Source organism: Myotis lucifugus, unplaced genomic scaffold (genome assembly GCF_000147115.1).
Source record: "Myotis lucifugus unplaced genomic scaffold, Myoluc2.0 scaffold_80, whole genome shotgun sequence".
In the NCBI taxonomy this organism is placed as follows: domain Eukaryota; kingdom Metazoa; phylum Chordata; class Mammalia; order Chiroptera; family Vespertilionidae; genus Myotis; species Myotis lucifugus.
Window position 1 is genome coordinate 161,016 of NW_005871128.1, and position 25,364 is coordinate 186,379.

A 25,364-nucleotide genomic window follows, 5' to 3' on the forward strand; every position below is an offset into this window, starting at 1 on the left:
CATGGCTGGTGAGCATGGTAGCCTAAGCTGCTCCCCAGGAGCAGGCCTAAGCCATCAGTTGAACATCCCCTGAGAGCTCCCAGACCATGAGAGGGCACAGACTGGGCTGAAGGACGCCCCCCCCCCGCCACGAGTGCACAAATTTCATGCACCGGGCCACTAATAGATTAATAAGGGAGTTGCAAAAATAGAACAGAAACCTCTTTTGTACTCTGTTTAACCCAGTGGTAACATCTTCATATTACTATAATACAGTATCAAAATCAGGAAATTGATATTGGTATAATTCTCATTAATTTTTAAAAGATATATGGCTTTAAATTTTATATTGGACAAAACGTTTATGTTGCAAATATATATGAGACCTATGTGAAACTGTTTTGTTTTTCAGCAATTTTTCCAGCTAGTCAAATTACGAAAGCTTGGACTTAGTGATAATGAAATTCAGCGGCTCCCTCCAGAAATAGCAAACTTCATGCAGCTGGTGGAACTTGATGTGTCCCGAAATGGTAAGAAAAAGATTCCACTTGAATTGTCCATTTATCTATTCTGATGCTGGGGGGGATTTTTAATAAACAGAGTGGATAAAGGTTATTGGAGGTACTTCACCTGATGGTTATGGGAAAGCTGTGTATAAATTTTGAGATGAAATTAATGCCATTATTGAATAGTTTAGTTAACTTACAAGTATTTACCAAAAAACTTTTCATAGCACAGTTTTAATTTATTTTTTAAATATGTTTTTACTGATTTTTAGAGAGAGAGGAAGGAAGAGAGGTAGAAAGAAACATCGATGAGAGAGAAACATCATCCGTCGTCTCCTTCATGCCCCCTACTGGGGATCGAGCCCACAACCCAGGCTTGTGCCCTGACCAGGAATGTAATTGGTGACCTCTTGGTTCCTGGTTGATGCTCAACCACTGAGCCACACTGGCCAGGCCATAATACAGTTTTTGAATGATAACTATCTCAAGAGTTAGAGTGTTTGAGAAATTATGTAATCTGGCTCCCTCATTTTCCTGAGTGTGACATTGAGGACTGGTGGTGTGGTCATCTGTCCAGCACTGAGGGGCTGTTGAGGGGAGGGGACACTCCTTGGGGAGGGGCTGGCTTCTCGGCCTATGGCTCAGAATCTGTCTTCCTGCAGTGAACAGACCTGCTTGCTGTTCAGGCATCTTCTGCCAGTTTAATTTATTTCCAATTAGGCCACTGGTGGGCCTGCCTACTGGAGTTTGTGGTATATTTAAATGCAGACCCTGGTTTAACCTTGTGTTTCATAGCCCTTAGAGCACACCCTGAGTGGGTTGGTAATCCTGCTTGCTATTGCATATTTGATTAATTACTCTAAGTTAAAGTGGCAGATCCCAGTGGTCCTGTCTTAAGTGATGGGATTCCGTTCTTGCAAGGGCTCTGGTATAATTTCCTTTGGATAAGCCCCAATATACTCTGAGTTATTTATAAAAAGGATAATCTTTTTCTCTCATATTGCATACCTGTTTTGTTTTTCTATAAAATATGTTTCTTCTCAATGAACATCAGGTCTGGATCTTTCAGTCTCCTGTCTTCCACAGCAACTCCAAGGCCCAGATACACTATTTTGGGGGGTCATTGTTATAGGGCAGCAATGATAATCAGTACTTGATTGAAAACATGGTGAAACAAAAATGATTGAACCCCCCTACTTTTAATAGCTTTTAAATTTCTGTTCCCTGGAAGGTTTCTGTGACAATGATAGAAATAAAAGGTAAAAAAAAAAATAAAATAAATTGCTGTTCCCTATTATATTCGATAAATTGGAAACTGTCTATAAGTTAAGCCATATGTTTCTTAAGGTAAGGTCTACTTTTATTTTTCATGAGAATTATTTCTTACCTTGAAGTACTGGAAAAAGTGAAGAAAATACTTATTTTGGGGGGCATGTTTTACGGTGGCTTATTTGGTTGCATAGGACCCAGATCTGCTCAGGGAAAGGGGATTCGATGGTAAGGAGGGGGTGGAGCTGACATCCAAGAGCTTTGGCATAGGGCTCGCATCAGACATCGCCTTCGGGTTTCCTGGCCTCTTCTTAGTGCGTCTGCTTCTGTCTGTGGGTGTTCTGTTCTCTCCCTGTCAACTTGCTCTCCTGGAACTGGCCTCTCCACAACCAGTTTGTTGTGGTCTTTCTCTACCTACTTTTTGGCTTCTGTGCCTGCTGTGGTGTCAGCTTGACAGATTTCTCAGTGAGGAATTTGTCAAACAGATCATCTTTCTAAGCCAATCATAAGCCATAAGCCACAGGTCACTGGGCACCCTAAAGATTAGCTGCCCTGGGACAGGCGTGGCGAGCAGTGCAAAGCATGGCTCTCCTCCGCAGCTCAGCACAGACGCTGTTGATGAGCACTTTCCCTTACACTGGAGTGTATACTTGGAGCGGTGTCGGAGGCCAGAATTGCTCCTAAGGCTATCCTGTCTCACGCTTATCTAAGGAATACATAACTCAATCTGCTCTCTCTTGCCTTAGCAATGATCTCAGTTATAAGGGTGGCTGGCTATTAAATTTGCAAGGGAGCAGTGACTTTATAAATTGTCACTCAAATCATATAATCCGAAGAAATAAAATAGCAATTTTGAAATTGGCATTAGAAAGGAAAAGAAGCAGGGGCCCAGAAATACTTAAGAAGGAGAAGTGTTGCCTTTGATCATTTGGAGGAGAGAAAACATAGAGCTTGGAAGTTCCCAGTTACGCTAATAACTCTAAAGGGACGGGAATGCTCTGTAGAAAGTCGGCATTGTTGGTCACCACTTTTACCAGTTCCCACATCAACTATTTCTTTTCAAACATTCGTACCTAGAAAGAAGGACTATCTGCCTCTGTGTGCATTCATACCTCCCAGCATGTTGATAAAAGAAGCTAAGCTTTCACCGTAGTCAGTGTCAGGACACAAAAAGGTGTTCTCTCCTCCCCTTTTTCATCCTGTTCTCACTTTCAGCCTTTCCTTCTGCGCATTTGTGGTAGTTCTGTGAGGGGTCCTGCAGGCCTTTTACCTCTCGGTCAGGCTCTTTTAGAAATGCTGAGGGGGAGTTAACTGCCCCTGTCCACTCTGGCAGAACCTTGCTCTGGCTCCGCAGCATGAAGGTGTGCACTGGAGTGCTGGGGGGCAGTGGGCAGCACGCCAGAGGATGGCAGGGGTCAGGCTTTCTGTGAGGCTATGAACACTGCAGAGATGACCGAGCAGAACAAAGTCATCATTCATTCTAACCAATAGGAACACAGGTCATGGGCTATTTCCAGGTCAGGCAGATCTCACTGTGCTTCCTCTCATTTACTTACAGGTAAAAATCACAGTAATGTGAATTTCCTAGGCAACTGAGTAGGTAAATAAAAGTCACAAAATCTGCAGTCTGAGAGTCAGTGTGAGAACCCCTCCTTTGTGTGGGCGCAGACATTGGTAAGGGTTTGAGGCTCAGGCCTGGAGGCCTGGAGCTACTCGTCTTCTCTTGCACCAGTTGAGCAGCCTGCTCCATGGTCAGAGGTTGTTCCTTTGAGTCCCTGAGTTGTAGCAGGGCCCTTGCCAGGGCTGGCCATTGCCGTAGTGGGGCCTTCATTGACTTCCTTAATTCCTGATGTAGGAATTAAGCATTGCTTGACCATGGAGGAGGAAGGCAGGATGCTGGTCTCAGTCTACTCAAGTCCATGGGATCAGCGCTTGTCAAACTTGAGCATGCAGTGAATTACCACAGGGTGTTGTTAAAATGCAGACTCCGCTGCAGTAGGTCAGGAGTGGGCTTGAGATTCTGCATTGCTGAGAGCTCCCAGAGGATGCCGACTCGGCTGGTCCACTGTGCACACTGAGTAGCAAGCTCTTAGATGTCATCGCCCACGAGTCCCCTACTGAGCTTCCTCCAGCAGCTGTGTGTGGTCACAAGCACAAGTTCACCCAGCGCCTGGCACCCCTGCACCTTCCCATGGGGAACGTGGGCAGCCTTCAGGGTATTCCTGGTAAAGGGTGAGATACTGGAACCGCCTTAAGCTCACATTGGCTTTGATTCTAGGAGCAAAATGAGACCTTTCCTGATGCTCCCTTGCTCAAATGGTGGAGAAAAGAAAGGTTTTGTGTTTCTCTCCAAAAAAAATCTGTAAATGAGGAGGAGAGAAGTTTTTACAGGCTCATTTCCTAGGCCAAGAAGAGCTGCCAGGACCTCCAAATCCTGACTTTTGTGGCTTTGTTTTCAGATATTTCAGGCACAAAGTCAAGGGAATTGTGTGTTGTGTTAAAAAGAGAGAAGAGTTAGCTTTGGGAGAGAGGGTGATGCTTATGGTTATATATAGTCTGCGGGGACTTTTTCTGAGGTGAAAGTAGAGAGGCTTGGAATGAGCACAGTGTGTACAGTTTTGTCTCCAGAATGGCTAGATGTGCTCTGCAGAGAGGACTCTGGTGGGAGCCGGGTCCCGCCACTCACCACCTACTGATTTTGGACAGGCCCCGCCGACAGTGCTGGGTCTTGTTCTGGGAAGGCATGGGACAAAGCCTGCTTCCTTACAAGCCAGGGGGAGGCGAGGAGCATGCCCGGCTTCTCATGTCCTGACTTGGTGGATTCTTTTTTTTTTTTTTTAACTAAGGCAAATAGCTAAAATTTATATGTAATAAAATAAACAGTTCCCTCTGAACATAGATGGAAGGATGGAGTCGATGAAATTGGTATCTGAATATGCTGTTAAATGACTAAAAAAGCATACAGGTTTTGCATGAAGGTCTGAAGCAGATTTCTGTGGTGACATGCACATGCCTTAAAGCCTGGACTTGGTCTTTCTCTGCTCACTGGTTCTTAGCTGTTCGAGGACAATAATCTCCTGGATATGTGAGAAGAATTATTACCCCGTAGTACTATCTTGTCATCCAAGAATCTAGGGCAGACTTTCTCGGTGCATAATGAATCCTGTCCCAAGGCTTAGTAATTTGAATTTTATAGTCTATGCTGTAATTTGACTGACATCACGGTACTGTATCATTATCCATTTAGTTTAATTTTTCCCAAAGTGTAAGGCATACACTACTGGTGCTGCTAGAGATGACTTTAAGTGAGTGGTACTGCAAAACAGAGTTTTTAATATAGAAACTTCGTGAGAAGTTACCCTTTAAAATTATTCCTTTTGGTTGCCTTCTGTAAAATTTAATAACACTATATTGTTATTATTACATTTATTTTACATTTACCTTCTGTATCTTGGGGTGATAGCTCTTATTCATGTTAGTGATTTAAAGAAATTTGCTACTTTCAAAAATCTCACTCAAATTTTAAAAAGTCGTTTTAAAAGAATGAGGTAAACGATACAGAATACATATGCTATTCCACCAGTATGGCAGACATGGTGAAGGTGAACGGTGATGGCTAAAGTTAAGGAAGCACTGACTGGAAGTAGCATATCCTGCCTTTTATCATGAGTTTATTTCACTTATGGTGCAAGTAGCATTACATTCAGGAAACATGGCCAGTCTGCACACGCTGACTAGTTCCTTTGCAAACTTGCGTTAACAAGCAACTAAAAGATATTTTAGTACAAATCATTCCTAGCACCAGGACAAGGATAAACAGCCGTCTACCAGTAGGGTCATCATCCCACAAAGTGTGGAGGGTAGACTTTGATTAAAGGCTTGGGTTAGTTGGTTTCTGTCCACCCATGAGATGTGTTCAGTGTCTGTGGTCTGTAGCTATGGGTTGTTTAATGAAATCTAAAGCCAATTTTGAAGCCTGCCCAAATGACCTTGTATAACATCGTCTGGTGTTTCTGAGTATGCCCTGAAAAAAAAGTTCTTTCTGGCAAGCAACAAATCCAGTGTACAGTAGAAGTCTTCCTACTTAGCACTTGGAGTGCGGGAAACGAGTTAAGTCGGCTCGCGTGAATTGCGCGTACTCCGCGGGAGCCGTCTTTAACTCGGTTCATATAGATTTGCGGTGGAGTGCGGGAAACGTGTAAACTCGGGCCGATTGTAACTGCATATTACCAAATATTTGTTTGTAATCCACCCTTTTGGTGGATGGAACAAAACCAAAAGACAGAGCCATCTTATATTTTGGCGGGAAATTCACCCGCACTCCAAGTGTTAGTTGTGAACAGTTAGCTTTTTAATTGTTTTAATTCCTATGTATACCTATGTCATACGTGAGGCAGAAGCCAGTTTTCACCCCTGTAAACTTCATACTTGCCACAGTCAAGCCTGACTCCAGCCCAAGTTCAGTGCTCTGTTCAGCACACTGTCCTGTGGCTAATATTATGGTGGGTGAGTCTGTGGCTGTTACAGTACCACAGGAGACATGCAGTGAAGCAGAGCCCACAGTGTCGCTCTGCCTTACGGTTGGAAAGCTAGACGGTTTCCAACCCAGTTTGCTTTCTTGTCTTTGCAAATATGGCCACTACCCTATCACAAGCCCTTTCTCTTCTTAACTTTTACCTTCTCTTTTGTCAGGAACAGGGGTTGATATAGAAAAAATATTGCCTTCTACTCTCATTTTAGTTCCAGATAATATTATTTTCAAATTGGAGGAGGAAAGAGAGTGCTCTTCTGAGATATTCTCTGATTACCTTTCCATTCTACAAACCTGTTTTCCAGAGAGCATTGTTTAAATACTAGAGGCCCGGTGCACGAAATTCGTGCACGGGGGCGCAGGGGGGGTGTCCCTCAGCCCGGCCTGCACCATCTCCAATCTGGGACATCCCTCTCACAATCCGGGACTGCTGGCTCCTAACCACTTGCCTGCCTGCCTGATTGACGCCTAACTGCCCTCCCCTGCTGGCCTGATCTCACCCCCAACTGCCCTCCCCTGCTGGCTTGTGGCGACCAACTTGTGGCGACCAACTTGTGGCGGCCATTTTGTGATGATGTTGCGGTGGCCATTTTGTGATAACTTCGCGCAAGGGCATTGCGCAATGCCACCTAGGCTTTTATTATATAGGATGACAATGTATAGAATTCTTATCAAACTGAAAATGTTGGGATAAACTTTACAAATAGATCCCTCCCTATCTTTCCTTAGACTATGTAAAGAAACATCAATGATATTTTAGCAAATAAACCTAAAGATCTATCCCAATTTAATGTTACAAATTGTTAAATCAGAAGGGAAATTCTTTTTTCTCCCATTTCAATGATGTATTTTATTTAACCTAGTTTACCCAAAACGTACAATCAATATAAAAAATTATGACAGGTATTTAACTTTTTTATAGGAAGTTTTTGAAATCCATGATATACCCCCACTTGGCTTGTGGCCAGTGTACAGGAATAGACCATTTATCTATCTATCTATCTATCTATCTATCTATCTATCTATCTATCTATTTTTTTAATTCTTTATTGTGGAAAGTATTACATATGTCTCCTTTCCCCCCCATTGACCTCTCCCCGTCTGCTCCCACTGCCAGCACAGGCCCTCACCCCTTTACTGTCTGTGACCATTGGTTATGCTTATATGCATGCATACAAGTCCTGGTTGATCTCTTATCACCCCCACCTCCCCTGCCTTCCCTCTGAGGTGTGACAGTCTGTTCCATGCTCTCTGTCTCTGGATCTATTTTTGTTATCAGTTTATGTTGTTCATTATATTCCACAAATGAGTGAGATTATGTGATGTTTATCTTTCTCTGACTGGATTATTTTGCTTAGCATGATGCTCTCCAGGTCCATCCATACTGTTGCAATTGGTAGAAGTTCTTTTTTGCAGCAGTGTAGTATTCAGTTGTGTAGATGTACCACAGGTTTTTAATCCACTCATCTGCTGATGGGCACTTAGGTTGTTTCCAAATCTTAGCTATTGTAAATTGTGCTACTGTGAACATAGGGGTGCATATATGCTTTCTGATTGGTATTTCTGATTTCTTGGCATATATTCCTAAAAGTGGCATTACTGGGTCAAACGGGAGTTTAATTTTTAATTTTTTGAAGAAATTCCATACTATTTTCCACAGTTGCTGCACCAGTCTGCATTCCCACCTGAGGATATTTTTTCTATTGATTTTTAGAGAGAGTGGAAAAGAAGGAGGAGCGGGGGAGGAGCAGGAGCGAGGAGAGAAACATTGACGTGAAAGAGACACATGGATTGCCTGGGTCTTGCACATGCCCCGACCAGGGTTGGGAATCAAACCTGCAAACAACCTGATTTCGAACATGAGACCCTTCACTCCATGGACCGACACTCTAACCACTGAGCCAAACTGGGCAGGGCAGAAGGGAAATTCTTACAACAATGCCTTTACCAAAATGTTTTTGGAGCTCTTTCAAATTAGTATTATTTTGCTTATCTTCAGGCCAATAGTTTCACTTTTTAAAATGGATTTGTTTTTAAGCACAACCAAAGATATTTAATGCCAATTTAGGAAAATAAACCAGGACACTGAAAATGTTATGTTACTGAAAATCTGCTCAGCTAGCAATTTAAAAAAAAAATGAGTAAACTATTGTTACTTTTATTATGTTAATATGGTTAATCTTATCAGAAAAATTGTGACTGTGCTGAATAAGTTGTAGGTTTATATAACTTTTATTTCTCTCCTGCCTTTTTTATTTTTAATTAGCAGTTTTGTAATAGAGATGGTAACCTCTGAGTTTGAGAACAACACCTCTCAATATATTTTTTAGGTCAACAAGCTCTTCAGTTAGTCCCAGGTTCTCTGAATGCTTTGTCTATTTTAAGTAGCTTCTTATCTTCTTCCCTCCTCCCTCCATACTTCATTCATTCATCCTTGTCTTTACATGCTGTGCTCTGTGTTAGATGCTGAGTTTTCCAAAACAATGGTGGATTTGCACAAAATAGGCTGAATTAGAGAAGCAAAAATGACCACCGTGGCTTCTCCTGAAATAAAACAGAACCCGAACATGTGACAGTTTTTGCTCACTTTTTAATTAGGCAATTCATGTAGGTATCCTTTGACAGTTTCCAGTTCTGAAAATGATTGAGAGTGAGAGCCATATTGCTTCATTTTGATTTTGAGGTCACCTATTTTGTCATGTGAATCTGGCTGGAGCCAAGTAATGCTTAGCCTTCAGGCAGCTGAGGCCTGATGCATCTCTGTCAGGATGGTGACAGCAGTGTGCAAACAGTGCTCTGAGCTTGTTAAGCTACAAGAGACACCTCTTAGAAAGGGATGGAGGTGCCAGGAAGGAAAGAGTAAATGAGGAGCAGTACTAAGAACTGCAACTTGAGGGAGGTGGAAATGATTTGATTTTTAAGATCCTTTTATAAGTGTTGAATAAATCCTCAACCTAATACATCTGCTCAAAGCTAATAATGAACTAAGATTCTGAATTCTTATTCAGTTTGAAAGAGCTTTGGACCCTGGACTTAAAAAAATGCTTAGAGTTGTCAACTGTATTTTAGAATTACTAATGCTTTTTACTTCAAGCAAAATTTATTGAGCAATTACTATATTTGTGGAAGGCTCTTTGCTGAATTCTTCTCTTCCTTAAGTGAATAAATCTACAGGTACAACAGATGTAAGGACCTGCACATTAACACCTGTTATACTGTTTTATAAAGTGCTCAGGGCATGCAGAGAGGTGGGTAACTATAACTTATGTGAGACAGGCTTGAAGGAGGAATTGGTTTGAGTTTGAAATCAGGCAATATTTAAAAATTCTCATATTTTAGCTGCTATGAACATACCAGCTTGGCTCAGTTGGTTCAGTTGGTTGGGTGTCATCCCATGCACCAAAAGGTTGCTGGTTAAGTTCCCTGTCAGGGCACATTCCTGTATTGTGGGTTCAATCCCTGATAGGGGGCATGTAAGAGGCCGCTGACCAATGTTTCAATCTCACATTGATGTTTCTCTCTTTCTCCCTCTCCCTTCCTCTCTTTCTAAGAGTCAATAAAAGACATTAAGAAAAATTCTCATACTTTAGTTGCAAATTTGGAGAGAGTTAATGAGTGGAATCCTTAACTGTCATTGTTACTGGGAAAAATTTAGAAATGTTTGTAATAGAGTAACAGAGTCAACAATGTGATGAAATGTTCAACTATCTGAGTGCTTGTCTAATAGATATTTTAAGATTCATAAAAAAATCAAAGAAGAAGCACCCAGTACATGACAGTGTGCACTAAAACTCTATGAGTTGCCATGGGATTTTTTCTTGTACAGCTGACGACTGCTGTGTTGTAAAGGGTCTGCTCTGCCAGATGAAGTGCTAAGCTCTTGGCTTTAGTCGAGATGGACTACCTGTTGATTTTTTAAAAATGCCAAAATCTGAAGGCCTCAACAAAACGAGGAACTTTATTACTGCTTAACTTACAATGCGTGTGTGTGTGTGTGTGTGTGTGTGTGTGTGTGTGTGTGTGTCAGGGATGTGGAATGTGGAGGTGGAAGATGAGAGGTTCTGCTGTACACAGTCAGAGATCTCGGTCTCTTCCTTCTTGTGATGTCACATCTTCATCCTATAGTGGACTCCAGGGTCCTTGTGGGAGGGGGAGAAAATGGGGGATGGGCCATGCCAAGAAGTGGTGTACATCATTTCCATCCATGTTCCTTTGGCCAATTTTATGTCCTCAACTTAATTGAAAGGACCTGGGAAATGCAGTTAACTATTTGTACTAGTACATGAAGAAGAGAAATCTGGCTGTTGGTAAGGTACTAGCATCATCTGCCACAACTGGCATTTAATTGATTGCTGGGTTTGTATGACTTTATGTCACTGATCTATCTCTATCTCTCTCTCTCTCTCTCTCTCTCTCTCTCTCTCTCTCTCTCTCTCTCTCACACACACACACACACACACACACACGATTCTGTTGCACTGTAACAACCTTTCATGAGTGACACATTCAGAGGAAATGTAGATGCATGCCTCAAGAGGACAGAGTAGCCTTTCTTCCCACATCTGCACAAAAGTGTATAAACCCAGACATAGATTAACATGATTGATGGGCACTGATTTGCTAATAGCATAAAACCTATGCAAGTATACATGACTTTTGGAGGGGAACTTTTAGAATCTGATTTAAAGTATAATTTGAAAATTAAAGTTTATGTTTGTGGAGTGGTTGTCGAAGCACTCGCTCTAAGTATGGCATTATTAAAGGTTTTCAAGTCAGGAATCCCCATCTCAGACAAGTTACTTAACCTCTCTGTGCTGTCTGTAAAATAGAGACTATAATAGCACCCTCTTCATAGAGTTATTGTGACCCTTGAAAGAGACTGTGCAGGTAAAATACTTAGAACAGTGTCTATACTTAATGAACAGCTCCTGTGATTAATCCTATTATCGCCTCCCATTTTGGGTTATGAAGATCTGAACTAGCACTGTGAGAGTAGGAATACGGTGGGAGTGAGGCCACAAGTAGGTTTGAAAGACAGAGTGGTTCAGATGAGGGAGGTTGCTACCTGAAGTGATGTCTAGATGCCGAGTACCAAAACACCAGGCATTGTGTGTGCTGTTTTATCACAGCTGTTTTATCTAATCCACCTACTAGTCCTGTGAGATGGGTAGAAGAGGAAACTGAGGCTTGAAAAAGTTGTGATGTGAGCCCAAATCATACTTCTGGACATCGGTGGAGCTGAAATAAGAAAACAAGAAGAGTGGCACTTTTAATTTTGGGGGGAGCATATTGAAGGTGATAAAGGTAGAGCTGATAGTTTTAGTCTATGTTAGAGAAAGGATGGAGACAATATTATGACTAGGAACTCTGTGAATTTGGAGATCAAAACAGGGAAAGTCATTCTAAGACATTTAAACCTATAGAGATCTTCATAGTGAGTGAATTGAACCATCTGTGGAAGTGGCCCATCCTAAGAGGTGCTTTGTAAATCTTTAATGGCCAGAAATGGAATACCATTTAATGAGGGATACTAGGGCTTTCTCAATAAGCTCTGATGTAATACTTCTAAGGTCATTGTGCTGTTTTGGCAAAATATTGGTGAATTGCTAGAAGGGTAGAACAAGGAAAGCCAAAAACTAAGACTGGGGTTTTACCTTTGAAAGAAAAGTAATGAGGTTAGACAACATGAACGTCCCAGGTCCCTTGGAAGCAGGAATAGCCCTCCCTCAGTGACACGACTGTCACCTCTACTTGCTAATGGTTAAGAGCATCCCATGTTCTTTTCTCTGGGTGTGAATATTCTCAAGTGCTGTGATGTGGTAGTTCTCAATGTGGAGGCTGAAGAGAGGTGACATGCTGACACGGTGAATCAGTACCCAGTGCCACTGGCATTCAGATTGGTCACTTGAATTTTCTTAGTGCAGCACACATTATTCTAGTCTTATCTTCTCTGAGCAAACTGTCACTGACCTGGCAACTTGTTGGCTCTCCGCTGATTAACCCACCAGGGTTCATCTCATCATGAGGCTCTGTCTAGAGCTGCCGGAAAGTTTCCCTCTTTGAATTACTACTTTGTAACATCAAGTAGCACTGATTTAGCACGGTTCCTTTTTTTCTTGCTGTAGACAAAGTGCATTACATTTTTAAAGCACATGTTTATTGTTGAAAATGAATAGTAGTGAAACATAATGAAACTGGTGAAAAACCAAGAGAACTATGTAAATCTTTTATCATTATACATCTTTATCATCAGAATACTTATTGGATGCTTACTCTAGTCTACCACCTATGAGGCTAATTACTTCCTTTGTATTATCTCAAGTAATCCTTAAACCATCACCTAGAAGTAAGCTTGTGTCTTCTTGGAGGTGAAAAAACCCAGTCTCAGGTTAAAAACTCTGTCTTTGGTTGCGTGGCTAGTGAGTAGTAGAGCTGGTCTTTGATCCCAGGTTTGTTAGACTTCAAAATCACAATTCTGTCTCCCCAACATAAGAATTTTATATCCTACTACCTAGAAATAATCATCACTAATGTTTTGTGTATTTTATCTATCTTTTTTCCTGTTTTGTTAACTTGATTCACAAAATTGAAAATATACAACATGTAAATAAAATATCTCTATCTTTTATTCACTTAACACAGATTGTTAACAATTTCCCATACCACTATTGTTAAATGGTTAAGTGTTTTTAAAAAGGTGGATTAATCACTAGCGGTTACATATTTCTCTTCCTGGTGACCAAAAGAACTGATCTGTGACTAACACAAATAGGTTTCAAAGGTGGGATTCGTATAAGACAGGCAACCGGCAAGATAGGGGAATTTCCAGAAGGACGTAGTAAGTTAAAAGTCAACCAGTCAGAGTGAAAAAAGAGGCCAGTAAGCAGTTTAGAAGTCTCTATCTGATTTAGGATTCTCATGTTGAAATAAATTAGGGAGGCACGATTACCCCTTGGGCCATGTAGTTACAGAGGAACATTTGGAAAGAATGTGGGCAGAAGCAGACCAAGCGTAAATGCTCAGCTGCTCTAAGGTACCCTGGAGCAGTCAGATCTTTGTTTACCTAACATATGTTTTGTTTGTGAAGGTGCTTGGTGAAAGTACCACTACACATTAATAGTTGGTGTCTTGAAGTATTTAACTTTGTTATTCAGCCTTTGTTGCAAAATGTTAAAGAATAGGCCTCCCATCCAGAAAGGCTGATGAGTGGTGGGTCAAGATGAACAAGTGGGTCTGAGCAAATTAGACAAAAATGGGAGGACCAAGTGCCTACAACCTGACACGTGTCCACAGCAAAAGGCAGCCCAGAAGAGGGGCGGCGAGTAATGCCAGAGCGGCTGCGGGGACTCAGATCTCTCAGCGAGGCCTAGACTAACTCAAGGCAGCAAACACCTACGGGAACTGAGTGAGTCATTGGTGCTCCTCACTTCTACACCTAAGTGGCCTATGATGAGTGCATCACTGTCTGTCTAACTGACTAGGAACTGACGGGACACAGCATGGCAAGGGCCTAGACCAGGGGTGGGCAAACTTTTTGATTCAAGGGCCACAATGGGTTCTTAAACTGGACTGGAGGGCCAGAACAAAAGCATGGATGGAGTGTTTGTGTGAACTAATATAAATTCAAAGTAAACATCATTACATAAAAGGGTACGGTCTTTTTTTTTTTAGTTTTATTCATTTCAAATGGGCCGGATGCGGCCCGCGGGCCGTAGTTTGCCCACGGCTGGCCTAGACACTTTGAAGTTAGCCATAGGTCTAGTCAGATGCCCTGGGAATGTACTTTCTCTCAATCACAGGGAGCACCTTTGTTTCAGTAAGTGCCTACTTGCCCCATGCTCCTCCCTCCTCCCAGCACACACTTCTTTTAGATCTTCACTCTCTCCAGGGGCTTTGCACATTGGTAATTAGAGACAAAAGGGAACTACTGCCATTGCTCTATATCAGGGTCGCTGCCTTTGGCTTTTGGCATGGACTGGTCAGCCTTTAGGTGTGACCAATTGGAGCATGGTAAAGAGATCTCCTTGTAAGTCTCTGGCATTTCCTGAGTAGATGCTGTAGTCTTTAGATGAGCCCTTTCCTACTGCCAGTTGAATTTATTCTTATCTCCAAAATCCCTCTTTGTGGTGCTAGCAACTGTTCTGGCCTTTTTTAGGGATCCAGATGCTAAGAGATAAACTCCAAGCAATGTTCTAAATGAAGGCAGCATATTTCATTATGAAAAGTACAGCAACGCACTAGTGAAGTCTTGGCTAGAATGCATGTTTCACTGAGGTAGGGACATAGGAGCAGGGGCAGATTTTTAGGATGAGTTGTATCCATTTCTTGAGTATTTAACCAGCACCAGGTATTTAATTTCTGTGCTAGGAGCCTGAGATAGCAAGTCAGTTTAGTGATGGCTCTCGAGGGGTTTGGGTTCAAAGGTGAAAGGACTAACTCCATCTCTGATGGCATGGCAGGGTGGGAAGTCCTGTCTCAGAGGGATACCTGGAGGAAGCCCAGGGCGGAGTGTCTGGATCATTCCTGGGAAAAGGAGGAGTCTGAAGAAGGCTTCCTGGAAAAGATGAGGAACAAGTAGCAAGTAAAGAACGACATGTGGGAAGGACATTTCTGGGCGGATGAAGTAACGTGCATGTATGTCTGAAGGTCCAAAATAGTGTGGTGAATTTGGAAAATACAGCATATTACTGGAGTACAGGCAGGAGATGAAGCTAGAGAGGTAGATGGCAGTGAGACCATGAAGGGCTGGTGTGCTCCGCTAAGGAATGTTTTATTGAAAGCTGTGGGGAGTCAGGAAAGGGGTTCCAGCTGGGGAGTGAGTGGCTCCTTATCACCCTGGCAATAGCAGGGAGCCTGGAGTTGATTGAGGGCAGGAAGCAGGAGCCCAGGCATCCATGTGAAGTGGAAGGACTGCAGAGGAGAGCAGGAGAAAGGGAGGTGCTGAACCGGGCATGAGGTTGACAAGTGGGAAGCTTGCTGATGTGGAGGGAGGGGGAGTGAGAGGCCTGGGTGTGGGATAAACCACCACTCCCACCACAGGAGAGAAACAAGACACTGAGGAAAACATCAGGTCTGAGGGGAAAAGATGAGTCTCTTTGTGGGCATGTGGAGGGTGAGATGCCTTTGGGATGTGCAAATGGAGATGTTTAGTGGACAGTCCAATATACTAGTAAGGGTCTGAGGCTCAGGGGAGAATTTAGCAGGAGATAGTGTTGGGAGTCATCCTTGTGTGGGGGATGGTGGGAGCTATGGGTGTGAATGAGGCCACTCAGGGAGATGGAGAGGCTGTGGAATTGGAAGGGCAGATGGATGAGCCCTCAGAACACCATGATTTAAGGGAGAACAGAGAAATGGGGCCCTTGTAAGATTCTGAGGAGGACCAGCAGAAGGATTTGTCAGCGGAGTTGACTGGTATTGCCGAAAAGGGCCAGCAAGAGAATGGCTGAGCAGTGTCATCACGTTAAACGTCAAAGAGGATCCCATGGGCTAGCGCTGAAGCTTTCAGGTTAATGGATGGAGATATCCTGGATGTAGAAAGGCAGGATCTTGGGGAGTAGCAGCATTAAAGCACTGCTGAAAAGAAACGTGGGAGAGACTGGGAAGGAGCAGGCAGAGAAACAGAAGAATCACAAGAGCTTAACTCTGGAACCAGGGCAGGGAAGCACATTGAGGAAGGCTGTCGTATAAAATGGGCAGAATGGTCAGTAAGTGTGGACGGAAAAGTTTCCATTGGATTTGACATCTGAGAGGTCATCTGTGACAGCAAAGGCGATGTCAGAAGTGGTTCACACACACCATGGTTTTTTTTTTTTTAATGCTTTTCCCTTGACTCTCTTTGAGAGATCAGAGGATGGCTTGAAAAACACCAGCAATCACCATTTCCTGGCGGAAACAACAGCAGTCACCGTTTCCTGTTGCGTCTGCCAGTTCTATGGGATGTGAGCAATTATGATGGTAGTGTATGTCTTGGACAGCTAACTGTGATGTATAATTAATGGAGGAATTTCATAACTCCAGTCATAGTGTGTACGTGTTTGATCAGTGTCTGCTGTGGAAATGAGCCATCCAGGCATTGCCGCTGCCAAAGTGAGGCAGACCCAGAAGGCAAAAGGTGGGGATAAGCAGTCACCAATATTCTTTTTCTGGAGTCTGGGCATTCGCTGTGGTTGGGACCAGAGTGGATTCCTAGGCCTGCTTATTAAGGACCACAGACAGATAATGTTCCTTCCTCCCAGACCCTTTAATAATTGTGTTTTACTCATTTTGTTTCCCAGTTTATTTCACCTTGAGATTTTTTTAAATGATAAAAGCAGTATATGGTCATTATCAAGAGGTGAGTGGAGGCAAGTAAAGGAAAAGTCAACAACCTGCCCTTCCCACTTGCAGACTCTCCCTACCCTGGGGGTGGTGGCCAGTGTGGGTATCACACAGATAGTGCTTATTAATAATAAATAATATTAATAATTAAAGCATTAAATATAATAAATATAAATTAATGCTAAATATTAATATTTTAAATGCACATTAATATTAAATATAAATGGATTAAATAACATTTAATTAAATAACATTAAATAACGTTTAAATGCACATTAATATTAAATAACATTAAATTGCTATTAAAAATCCCAATGCTTTTATGATACCTCTCCTCCTGAATTATGAGATTAGGTCATAGCAGGCAAACACTGTGCCTCTTTTACTCACCTTCCTCTTCTTACCTTCAGCCACATAAACTGACAAATAATCAGGGTCCATTAAATATTAGTTGTTTAAATAATTGGATAAATGAACAAATGAATGAATAGTGTGATCTCTCAGGCTTTGCCATTGGGACTGTTGCTTCCTCCCCTTCCATTGTATCTTCAAAGAGAAACTGAATACAAGAGGAGAGCAGCCCTTTTTGTCACTTTTTTATTTGTGTGAGCGCTTATCATATGGAGGGCACTGTGTGACAAGGTATGGGGTCTGCAGCCCCTTTGTCCAGCCTAGAGGTGCAGATTTCCTTAATTATGGGAATGAAGTTAATTCAGAAACTGGTAGATGACAGGCGGAGAACAAATCAGAGATGACCGGCCTACCACTTCCACGGAATTATAAGATGTAATATTTATATTGCATTTTAAGCTTTTAAAGGAAGCACATCGGGGCATCTACATTAAGCTTAAAATAGCCTAGAGGCTTTTCCTTGCTTTCTCTGCATGCTAGGCTCTGGGATATTATCACAAGTATAACAGAGGGAAGAATCCTGTCCAAGCTACAGTCTCCTCCCAGAGACCTTCAAACCATGTGGGCAAAATCATATTTGTAGGTTTAAAAGGGAAGATGGAGTAAAAGATGACAAAGTTCAGTAAATCAGAATGCCCTGCTGAACATCAGACCACAGACAAAGGGGCTTTCAAGTAGGATGAGAGCAAGAGTTTTTTCTACTTAGAAAGTTAGACGTTGGATTTTGATCTTTCTGACTGTGCTTGGGGCAGTGTTTCTCTAGGTGGGCTCTGGGACCATGCATATCAGAATCCTTGTTAAATTGCTCATTTCTACCTTACCCAAGGACTACTCAAAATGTGAAGACCAGATCCCTGGAGAATGCATTTTTATCTCCAGGAAAACTCATACCTGTTAGAACTGGAGCTAGGAGCGGAATCTCATGGAACCTAAACAGCTCCTGAAGGGGTCGAGATTCCTAAACAGCACTTAGGCCAAAGGATGTCTTTATAGTTTGGCCTTTCTCATCGTGAGCTGAATCCATGGAGTAATAGCTTAAGTACAGAAATGATTTTTGCCCAGTTCAGAATTCAAGCATCTTATATAATAAAGAGCTAATATGCTAATTAGACCAGATAGTGGAACGACCTTCCAGAATGACCAGTGGGTGGGGCCACAGGGCAGCCTGGGCCGAGAAGGCCTACTCTTGCATGAATTTTGTGCATTGGGCCTCTAGTCTATTATAATAACCCAGATCATCCCTCAGCAAAAGCAGACATTTCACCTTCTCTCTCTGTTTTTGCCCTAAACTGGGTTAGGGGTGGGTACTGTGAAAATAGTTTTAGGACATGGAAATAGAACCAAACTTGCCATAGTATATTATTCTCAGAGTGAGATTCAGCTGAAACACAGGGTGTATTTTATACTGCTTCCCAGTGTTGAAGTTTTTACAGTTGAATAAAGACAGTGTTTGTCATGTAAGATTTTCTCGAAACATTGAGTTAGGAGAAATACTCATTATAATTCTAAGAGAGAACTCCAAAACATTCATCCAGTGGCAACACTAGAAGAATATATGTGCATGCTTCATATGATGAATGCTTTCAGGAGATAATACCATTTTAATGTATAAGTTCTCTTGTGTTTTTTTTAAGAAGTTAAATGCATTATAAATGTCATACCTTTTCATCTGTCAGGGGACAACTTATAATTTTTAAGCACTTAAGCTCTTTTTCTACAGTATTTTTTTGAATAATATAAACATGTTTCTGAGATCTTTTTAGAATACCTTTTGCACTTTGCTTTCTAGTTTAACCTATTTTTTAAGGATTACTTTTGAAAAAGTGTACTTGTGTTATAGGTAGAGGGATTTCTTAAGACATTGATTTTTTTTTAATGGGGAGGAGGCAGTTAAGTTAAATTCAAACAGTCCCAGTTTCCATCTTTTTCCTGCCCCTTCCCACCACTCCTTTCATCATCTTTAAAGAACAAAATAGCTTTCCCTGTTGCATTGTGTACTCTGCCTGCCATGGGATGCCTTCTCACAAAGCCCTCAGCACACGGGCCTTTAAGTGTTGGCTCTGCTTCAGTCTGAGAGCAGAAACAGCTTCCTTGTGGAGGCAAAATGTGGATGGGAGTCAGGGTCACTAAAGTGGCCGGAGCTGCCTCACCATTGGTCGCACATCATTCATCTGGGGTAGTTTGTTGTTGTTTTTTAAATACTTCCAAATCATGCCACAAGCCGATTTCTTGGACTCTCAGGTGATGATGGACCCAGTTGATCTGATGTGCATTCAGGTCTGAGGGACGATTAAGTTAAGCACATCAGTGTTTCCCAGAGGCAGCCTTAAGACCCTCTTTATCGGAATCTCCCAGGATTGCTGGGTTCAAATGCAGATGCCTTCTCTGGACCTAAGCCTGGTGAATCAGTTGCTAGGAGTGGGGCCAGCCCTCCCAGCAAGTAAGTGCACTAGGTGATTCCTCTATACTCTGAAATTTGAGAATCCCAGCCTCTGGGATACTCAGTGGTTTTAGTAGGCCTGGGTTAGGGATGTGCTTTGGCAAAAGCTGATGAGAACTGTTGAGAACCAGTGTTCTGGCCAGTTTATCTGGGCCAGATGGCTACTCCCTGCACTTGTGGAGAACTGTATTCACTTCCGGCCCTGCACCCTCTCATCTGTTCTGTGCTTTGCCCAGAGAGTGTTTTTAGGAATCTGAATGACTCATTCTGTCCTGTGGTTGAGTCTATTAGTCCATAAACACTGTGCATGGTGTGGGAGTGTGAGGCAAACACCCACGTTTAGTAGGATGTTTATCCCAGCTGACAAGAATTACAGATTCTATTTGGAAAGATAAGCTATACTTTAAAAGGTAGCATTGAACAGCATAGAATCAGGCTCATAGAATTTGTGCAAAGGAATTGGCCTGACCATACGGTCTGGTTTGCAGTTTAGAGGAGGAAAAGATTCTTGTGGTCCATCGAAGGTGGAGGAGGGTTGGGGGAGAGTTGAAGACTTAATTTCAGATCCAAGTATTCACCCACTGGAAGACTTCATTTTCCTAGAAGATTTTGATACATAAATAGCAGTAGTTGTAATTCTGTCCATATTATACGGGCATAATTAAAATGAGCTGTAATTTTGACTGAATGAAGTAGCTGATGAATACAAATTCACTATATTGTGTTTTAGTTTTCGGTATTTAGTTGCTGTTAACCTAAGTTTTAGGTAGACATTATCCAGAATCATATATATTTTGTTTGGGGAGAAAGGTAAGTAAGAAGAATACCAAACTGTCCACATTTTCCTTCCCTCTTTCATATTATTCAACATGAAACATAACAGTCAATGTTCTGTAGTTTTTTATTTTATTTTTTGGAATCAGGGTCTTGTACCTCCAGACATGTTTGTGTATATTTAGCCAACTCTGCTGGGGAGGAAAAACTGAGGCGTCAAGGTTATTTTGGTAATTGTGGCTGGATTAGGTGAAAACCTTCTGAACTGGGAAAGCTCTTTGAAAGCACAAGTGCCAAGACTAAAATAAAACCGACAAAGGGCCCCTCTGTGCCGTCTCCCATCCTGCACCCGCCAGAGAGACCCAGGTCAGCCTTCCTGCGCTGCATTGTGTGTGCACCCACCTTCCCTTCACAAACATGGGAAAGGCCTCTGGACAGGAATTATGCCTTTGTCTACAGGGCAGCCCCCGGGTGAGTCTGTGGTGGTTGGAATAATATGATAAATGGGATGATGCCTTTGAGAAAAATCTCCATAGTAGCTATTTTTCTCCCTCTGCACGCCCAGAGGAACAGCTGTGGCAGCAAATGCAGACTTGGAACATGCATTCATATTTAGCCTTGTTTGACAATCCCAGATATTTTTAAGCAGGATTGAGTCAGGCAGCCAGCAGCGTAGCATTCAAACTGTCTTCATCAGTCAGCCTGTTTGGCACACAAGGACCTTGTTTTACCCGAGTAGTAAGTCACTCTAAATGAAGCAGTCTGATGTACTGAGTATGCCCAAAGTCAAACATTCAGTATTTTACTACAGCCTGTCAGCAACTCTTCTGCATGCTTGTTCTGTTCCCTGCTAGTTGTTTACTTCTTGTGGCCTTTGAATTCTGTCTTTGGCCAGGTCTCTATTCATGGTTTTTATACATAATGGGATCCTACATTCCATGCCAATGTGACCCTCCCAGCCTCCCTGCAGCACTGCCTAATAGAGGCAGTGTTCACTTAAAAATTTTTTTTTGCTGGGAATGTTTCATATTGTAACTCGCTTCCTCCTTACAACCAGGAGATTTTGCCATTTGCCTCTGCGGTGGATTGGTGGATCTCATCCCAGGAGCCCGCTCTCACACCGTGTGCTGCCCTCCTTGTTCCTTTCTGAGCAGAAATGGGAATGAGTTCCCAGCTTTCCTCCATCCCACTTCTCACTGCCGCTCTGCTGACTCTGCAGATATTCCAACAAATCACAGCCAAACACAATGACCTTATTCTCCTCCAGCCAGAAACCCCCTTTTCTCTCCCCCTAATTGCCAGCCCCAGGTTCTCAGGCTTTTAGATTTAATGGAGCAGCATAATTTTTAAAAAATGGAATTGTGACACAGGATTGCTAACTTCATTTTGATAAGAAAGACTATCACTGTCATATAGTAAAAGACAAAAGATATATTCTGATTAAACAACAGTTCTTTTAAATAAATAAATTGGGCTTCAGGATCAGAAAATAGTACCACCTTCCTTCCATTCTCCTCGTCTTGCCAACCATGAACACTGACTCTTAGACTAGAATTTGGCAGCTACTGTTTTCTCTCCCCTCCCCTTTATCCACTGGCTCTGAACCTTGTGGTGGTTGGGCTTCCCCTCACAAGGCTCTGTTCATGTCTCACGAAGATGACAGCAGATAGTGGAGTCCATATCTTCCTCCCCTGTTGGTTGCCACATTGACCAACCCTCTCGGTGACATTCTTTGTTCCCTTGTCTTCTTGTCTCTGCTCCTTCAGTTCTCTTTTCCTCTGCCTGGTGGGTGCCCCTGCCCCATAACAGAGGATTCACTTGCTTAACTGTCCCCTCAGACTGCACCTCCACCGTATTTCTGTGTGCAGTGACTGCCACACGGTATCTCAGGACCTCATACCTGTGTCTCTACCTCCTCTGTCTCCCCATGCATGTCCTCTGGCATTTCTTATTCTTCCAGCACAGTTGGAGCTGAGCTAATCTGACTCCAGATCCTCAACAGTTCCCTCCCAATCTTCTCGGCCGTAAGGCAGAGGGACTGGGATTTCAAAGCTCTGCTCCTCCACATGTCAACAGAGTGACCGTGGAGAATGTAGGTAATGATTCTGAGCCTGTTTCTGCATCTGTTAATGGGACGACTACTGTTTATTCCATATTTGTGTTAAGTGTTAGAGATGCCTAAAAAATGCCGGTCGCAATACCTGATATATAACAGGCCCCCAAAAATGCCAGGTCTTCTACTTGGAGCCACATAGTCAAGGGTTATGCAGTGCTTGGAGGGGAGTGGTTCCTCTTTTCAGAGCCATTCCTGTCACTTTTCCTGAACTTGAGTCTTTTCTTTGCTATTCCCTCAGTGCCTAAAGCAAGGAAACAGTGACAACTGTCAGGTAACCAATTTGAAAAGAGGCTTCTCCGAGAGCAACAGGCAGTCAGATAGCAATTTCAAATCTTCCTCTAAAGTAGAAGTATTGTGCTAAAAAGTACAAAGTATCTGTATGGTTGAAAGAAGGAGTGTGCGTGTGCGTGTGTGTATGTATGTGTGTGTATGCACACATGTACATGCGCTCTTGATACCGTGGCGGCCACTAGAACGTAAGTGCCAGCTCAGCATTGGGCAGGGTGAGGCATGGTGCACATTTTCCTTCCAGGAGTTGCTGCAGCATTTGGAGAATTCAGTGTGTGAGCAAGAATATTCATGCACTAGGTTAATGCCTCTCTAATAGGAGGGGACAATGTTGGGGAAAGAAGATTCAGTTCTTTATAATCTTGTATTTTGCTCTTGCACCATCCACATCATTTTCATATTGTTAAATATGGGAGGTTCTCGGTATAAATGTTGATATTTTCCATGAGAAGGAAAACCCAAATGGGCTTACTTGTAGGTCACATCTTAAACATTTTCTCTTAATGGACCAGAAATACACATGTAATTAAACTCTAATTGGGAAATTGTTCATCTTGAACAAGTCTTAGAGTGGCATTTTGAATGTCAATGCAGAGATTAAGGACGGTTAGTGTCTGATATCCATGTGCACATTTGTGAATGGCTGCATTCCTTCCTGTCAGAGTCATCTCTACCCTGGATCTCTGCAGGGAAGTTCATGGGGTGGTTTTTTTTGTGTGTGTTGGTACCGTTTGTTTAAGCTATATTTTTTGTGTGTGTGTCTTTGATTTGGTTTAGCATCAGTGATGTGGTAGTGACCTCATATTCTTGACTGTTAAGGCAGTTACACATTTCTTTGTCTAAGATCGGGTACTAGTAACAAGAGACTTACTTAAAGACCCAGTTCTTTCTTCATTGACAGAGTTCTTGATGATATTTTCCCCTCTGGTCTGAGTGTATGTTGGAAATGAGAGGAGGGCTCCGAACTCCACATCCTCCTATATAATAAAAGGCTAATATGCAAATAGACCGAATGGTGAAATGACCAGTCGCTATGACACACACTGACCACCAGGGAGCAGATGATCAATCCAGGAGCTGCCCCCTGGTGGTCAGTGCGCTCCCACAGGGCGAGCGCCACTCAGCCAGAAGCCAGGCTCATGGCTGGTGAGCGCAGCAGCGGTGGTGGGAGCCTCTCCCAACTCTGCGGCAGTGCTAAGGATGTCCGACTACCGGCTTAGGTCCGCTCCCCAGGGCTGAAGCTGTCAGTCGGACATCCTCGGAGGGCTCCCGGACTGCAAGAGGGCGCAGGCTGGGCTGAGGGCCACCCCCCTCCCCCCGCCGCCGCCCCCCGAGTGCAGCAATTTCATGCACCAGGCCTCTAGTGTTGATATAAAAAGTGACCCACATTCAAACAAAACCAATCGATACCAATTGAGGAGGTTTGCCTTTCTTTCCTCCCTGTTTTAGTCCTTTTCGTCTGTGCCCTTTACCAAGTTACCATGCACGTTATCTTGTTCTACGTATCTCAATAGCCCTGGTTAGTGGATGAGGCAGAGAACCCAAACACCCCTTTTATGAGGAAATGAAGGCCCAGAGCAGTTGAAATTGATCTCAGTTAAGTGAGGATGCTGGCTCTGGAATCTGTTTTCTGATTCCAGGCCCAGAACTGTGTGTAAGTATTGCTGAACTTCTGCTAAGGGCCTGCACTGTGCTAATTACTGGGTACATAGGGGGACAGTATAGATCTGATCCCTGAGCTAGTGGAGAATTCTTCTGGTGGGGAAGCATGGTATTGAGTAAATTTTATATTCTTTGAGCAAAGAAGAAGTATTGGGCACTATGGGAGGCCTAATCGATTTGAGGGGATTCAGGGAAGATTATATTGAAACTTTAGGACACAGTATTGCCTTTTTGTTGGTAGTGCTAATTACATTTTTTCTCTTCTCTTGTAGGAGCTACCTTAAGCAAGAAATGTTTTACTATCATGTACTTAAATAGTATACCTAATTTCAATACTAAAGCAAAATCAAAAGTTGATAAAGATTAGCCACATCACACAATAAAACTTTAAAGTTTCTTTTATTACTCTGATATCTGTTTTGTGTTATCTTGAAAACAAATTATTAATTTGGCTTTGCTTAATGAGAAGCCTTAGGTAAAGGACAAGCTTAAATCTGCTGTCAGAGGTCAGCTGGATGGTGAACTTCCCCCCTTGGCTCCCTTCCACCGAGCTGAGGATCGAGGCACATTATCCTTGGCGTTCACAGTGCACTTGTAGCAGTTGGCACTTGGGTTGACTTTTGTGGTTTCTCTTGACCTCGCTCATTCTTTTTAAGAGACGACATAACTTTACAGTGAAGAGTGCAGGCTCTGGGGTGAGAAGGCCTATGTTCAGATCTTGGCCCTCCCACCTAGTAGCTGTGTAAACTCTGCTAGGCCCTGGCAGTTGGGTGCCTCAGTTCCTCATTCAGAGAATAGAAATGGTAACGCTAACTTTCTTAGAGATATGAAGATTTACGTGCGTTAATTTGTGCAAAGTGCTAGAATCATGCCTGAGACCTTGGTACATGTTCAACAAGGATGAGCTGTTGGATGTTTTTAGAGCAGAAGGTTTTAGGTCAGTGGTTCTCAACCTTGGCTGCACATTAGAATCACCTGGGAATCTTTTTAAAATCCTGATTTCTGGCCCTCAACTCCGGAAATTCTGTTTCTTTGTTACTCCACCCTTGTGGCCCCACCCCATAACAAAGA

At 42.7% G+C, this 25,364-nt stretch overlaps 1 protein-coding gene and 1 long non-coding RNA gene across 6 annotated transcripts in view; both read left to right on the forward strand.

The window, feature by feature from the left end:
• LRRC1 (leucine rich repeat containing 1) overlaps positions 1-25,364 on the forward strand; it is a 90,354-nt gene that overhangs the window by 9,874 nt on the left and 55,116 nt on the right. For all 5 annotated transcript variants that reach the window (XM_023755559.1, XM_023755561.1, XM_023755560.1 and 2 more), the window contains exon 2: positions 392-509. In XM_023755559.1, coding sequence (XP_023611327.1) covers positions 392-509 — 118 coding nt within the window. The remainder of the gene's footprint in view (positions 1-391; positions 510-25,364) is intronic.
• LOC111826456 lies at positions 22,197-24,695 on the forward strand. The gene is made up of 2 exons (XR_002829775.1): positions 22,197-22,323; positions 24,566-24,695. It is a non-coding gene; the product is annotated as an uncharacterized LOC111826456 (long non-coding RNA).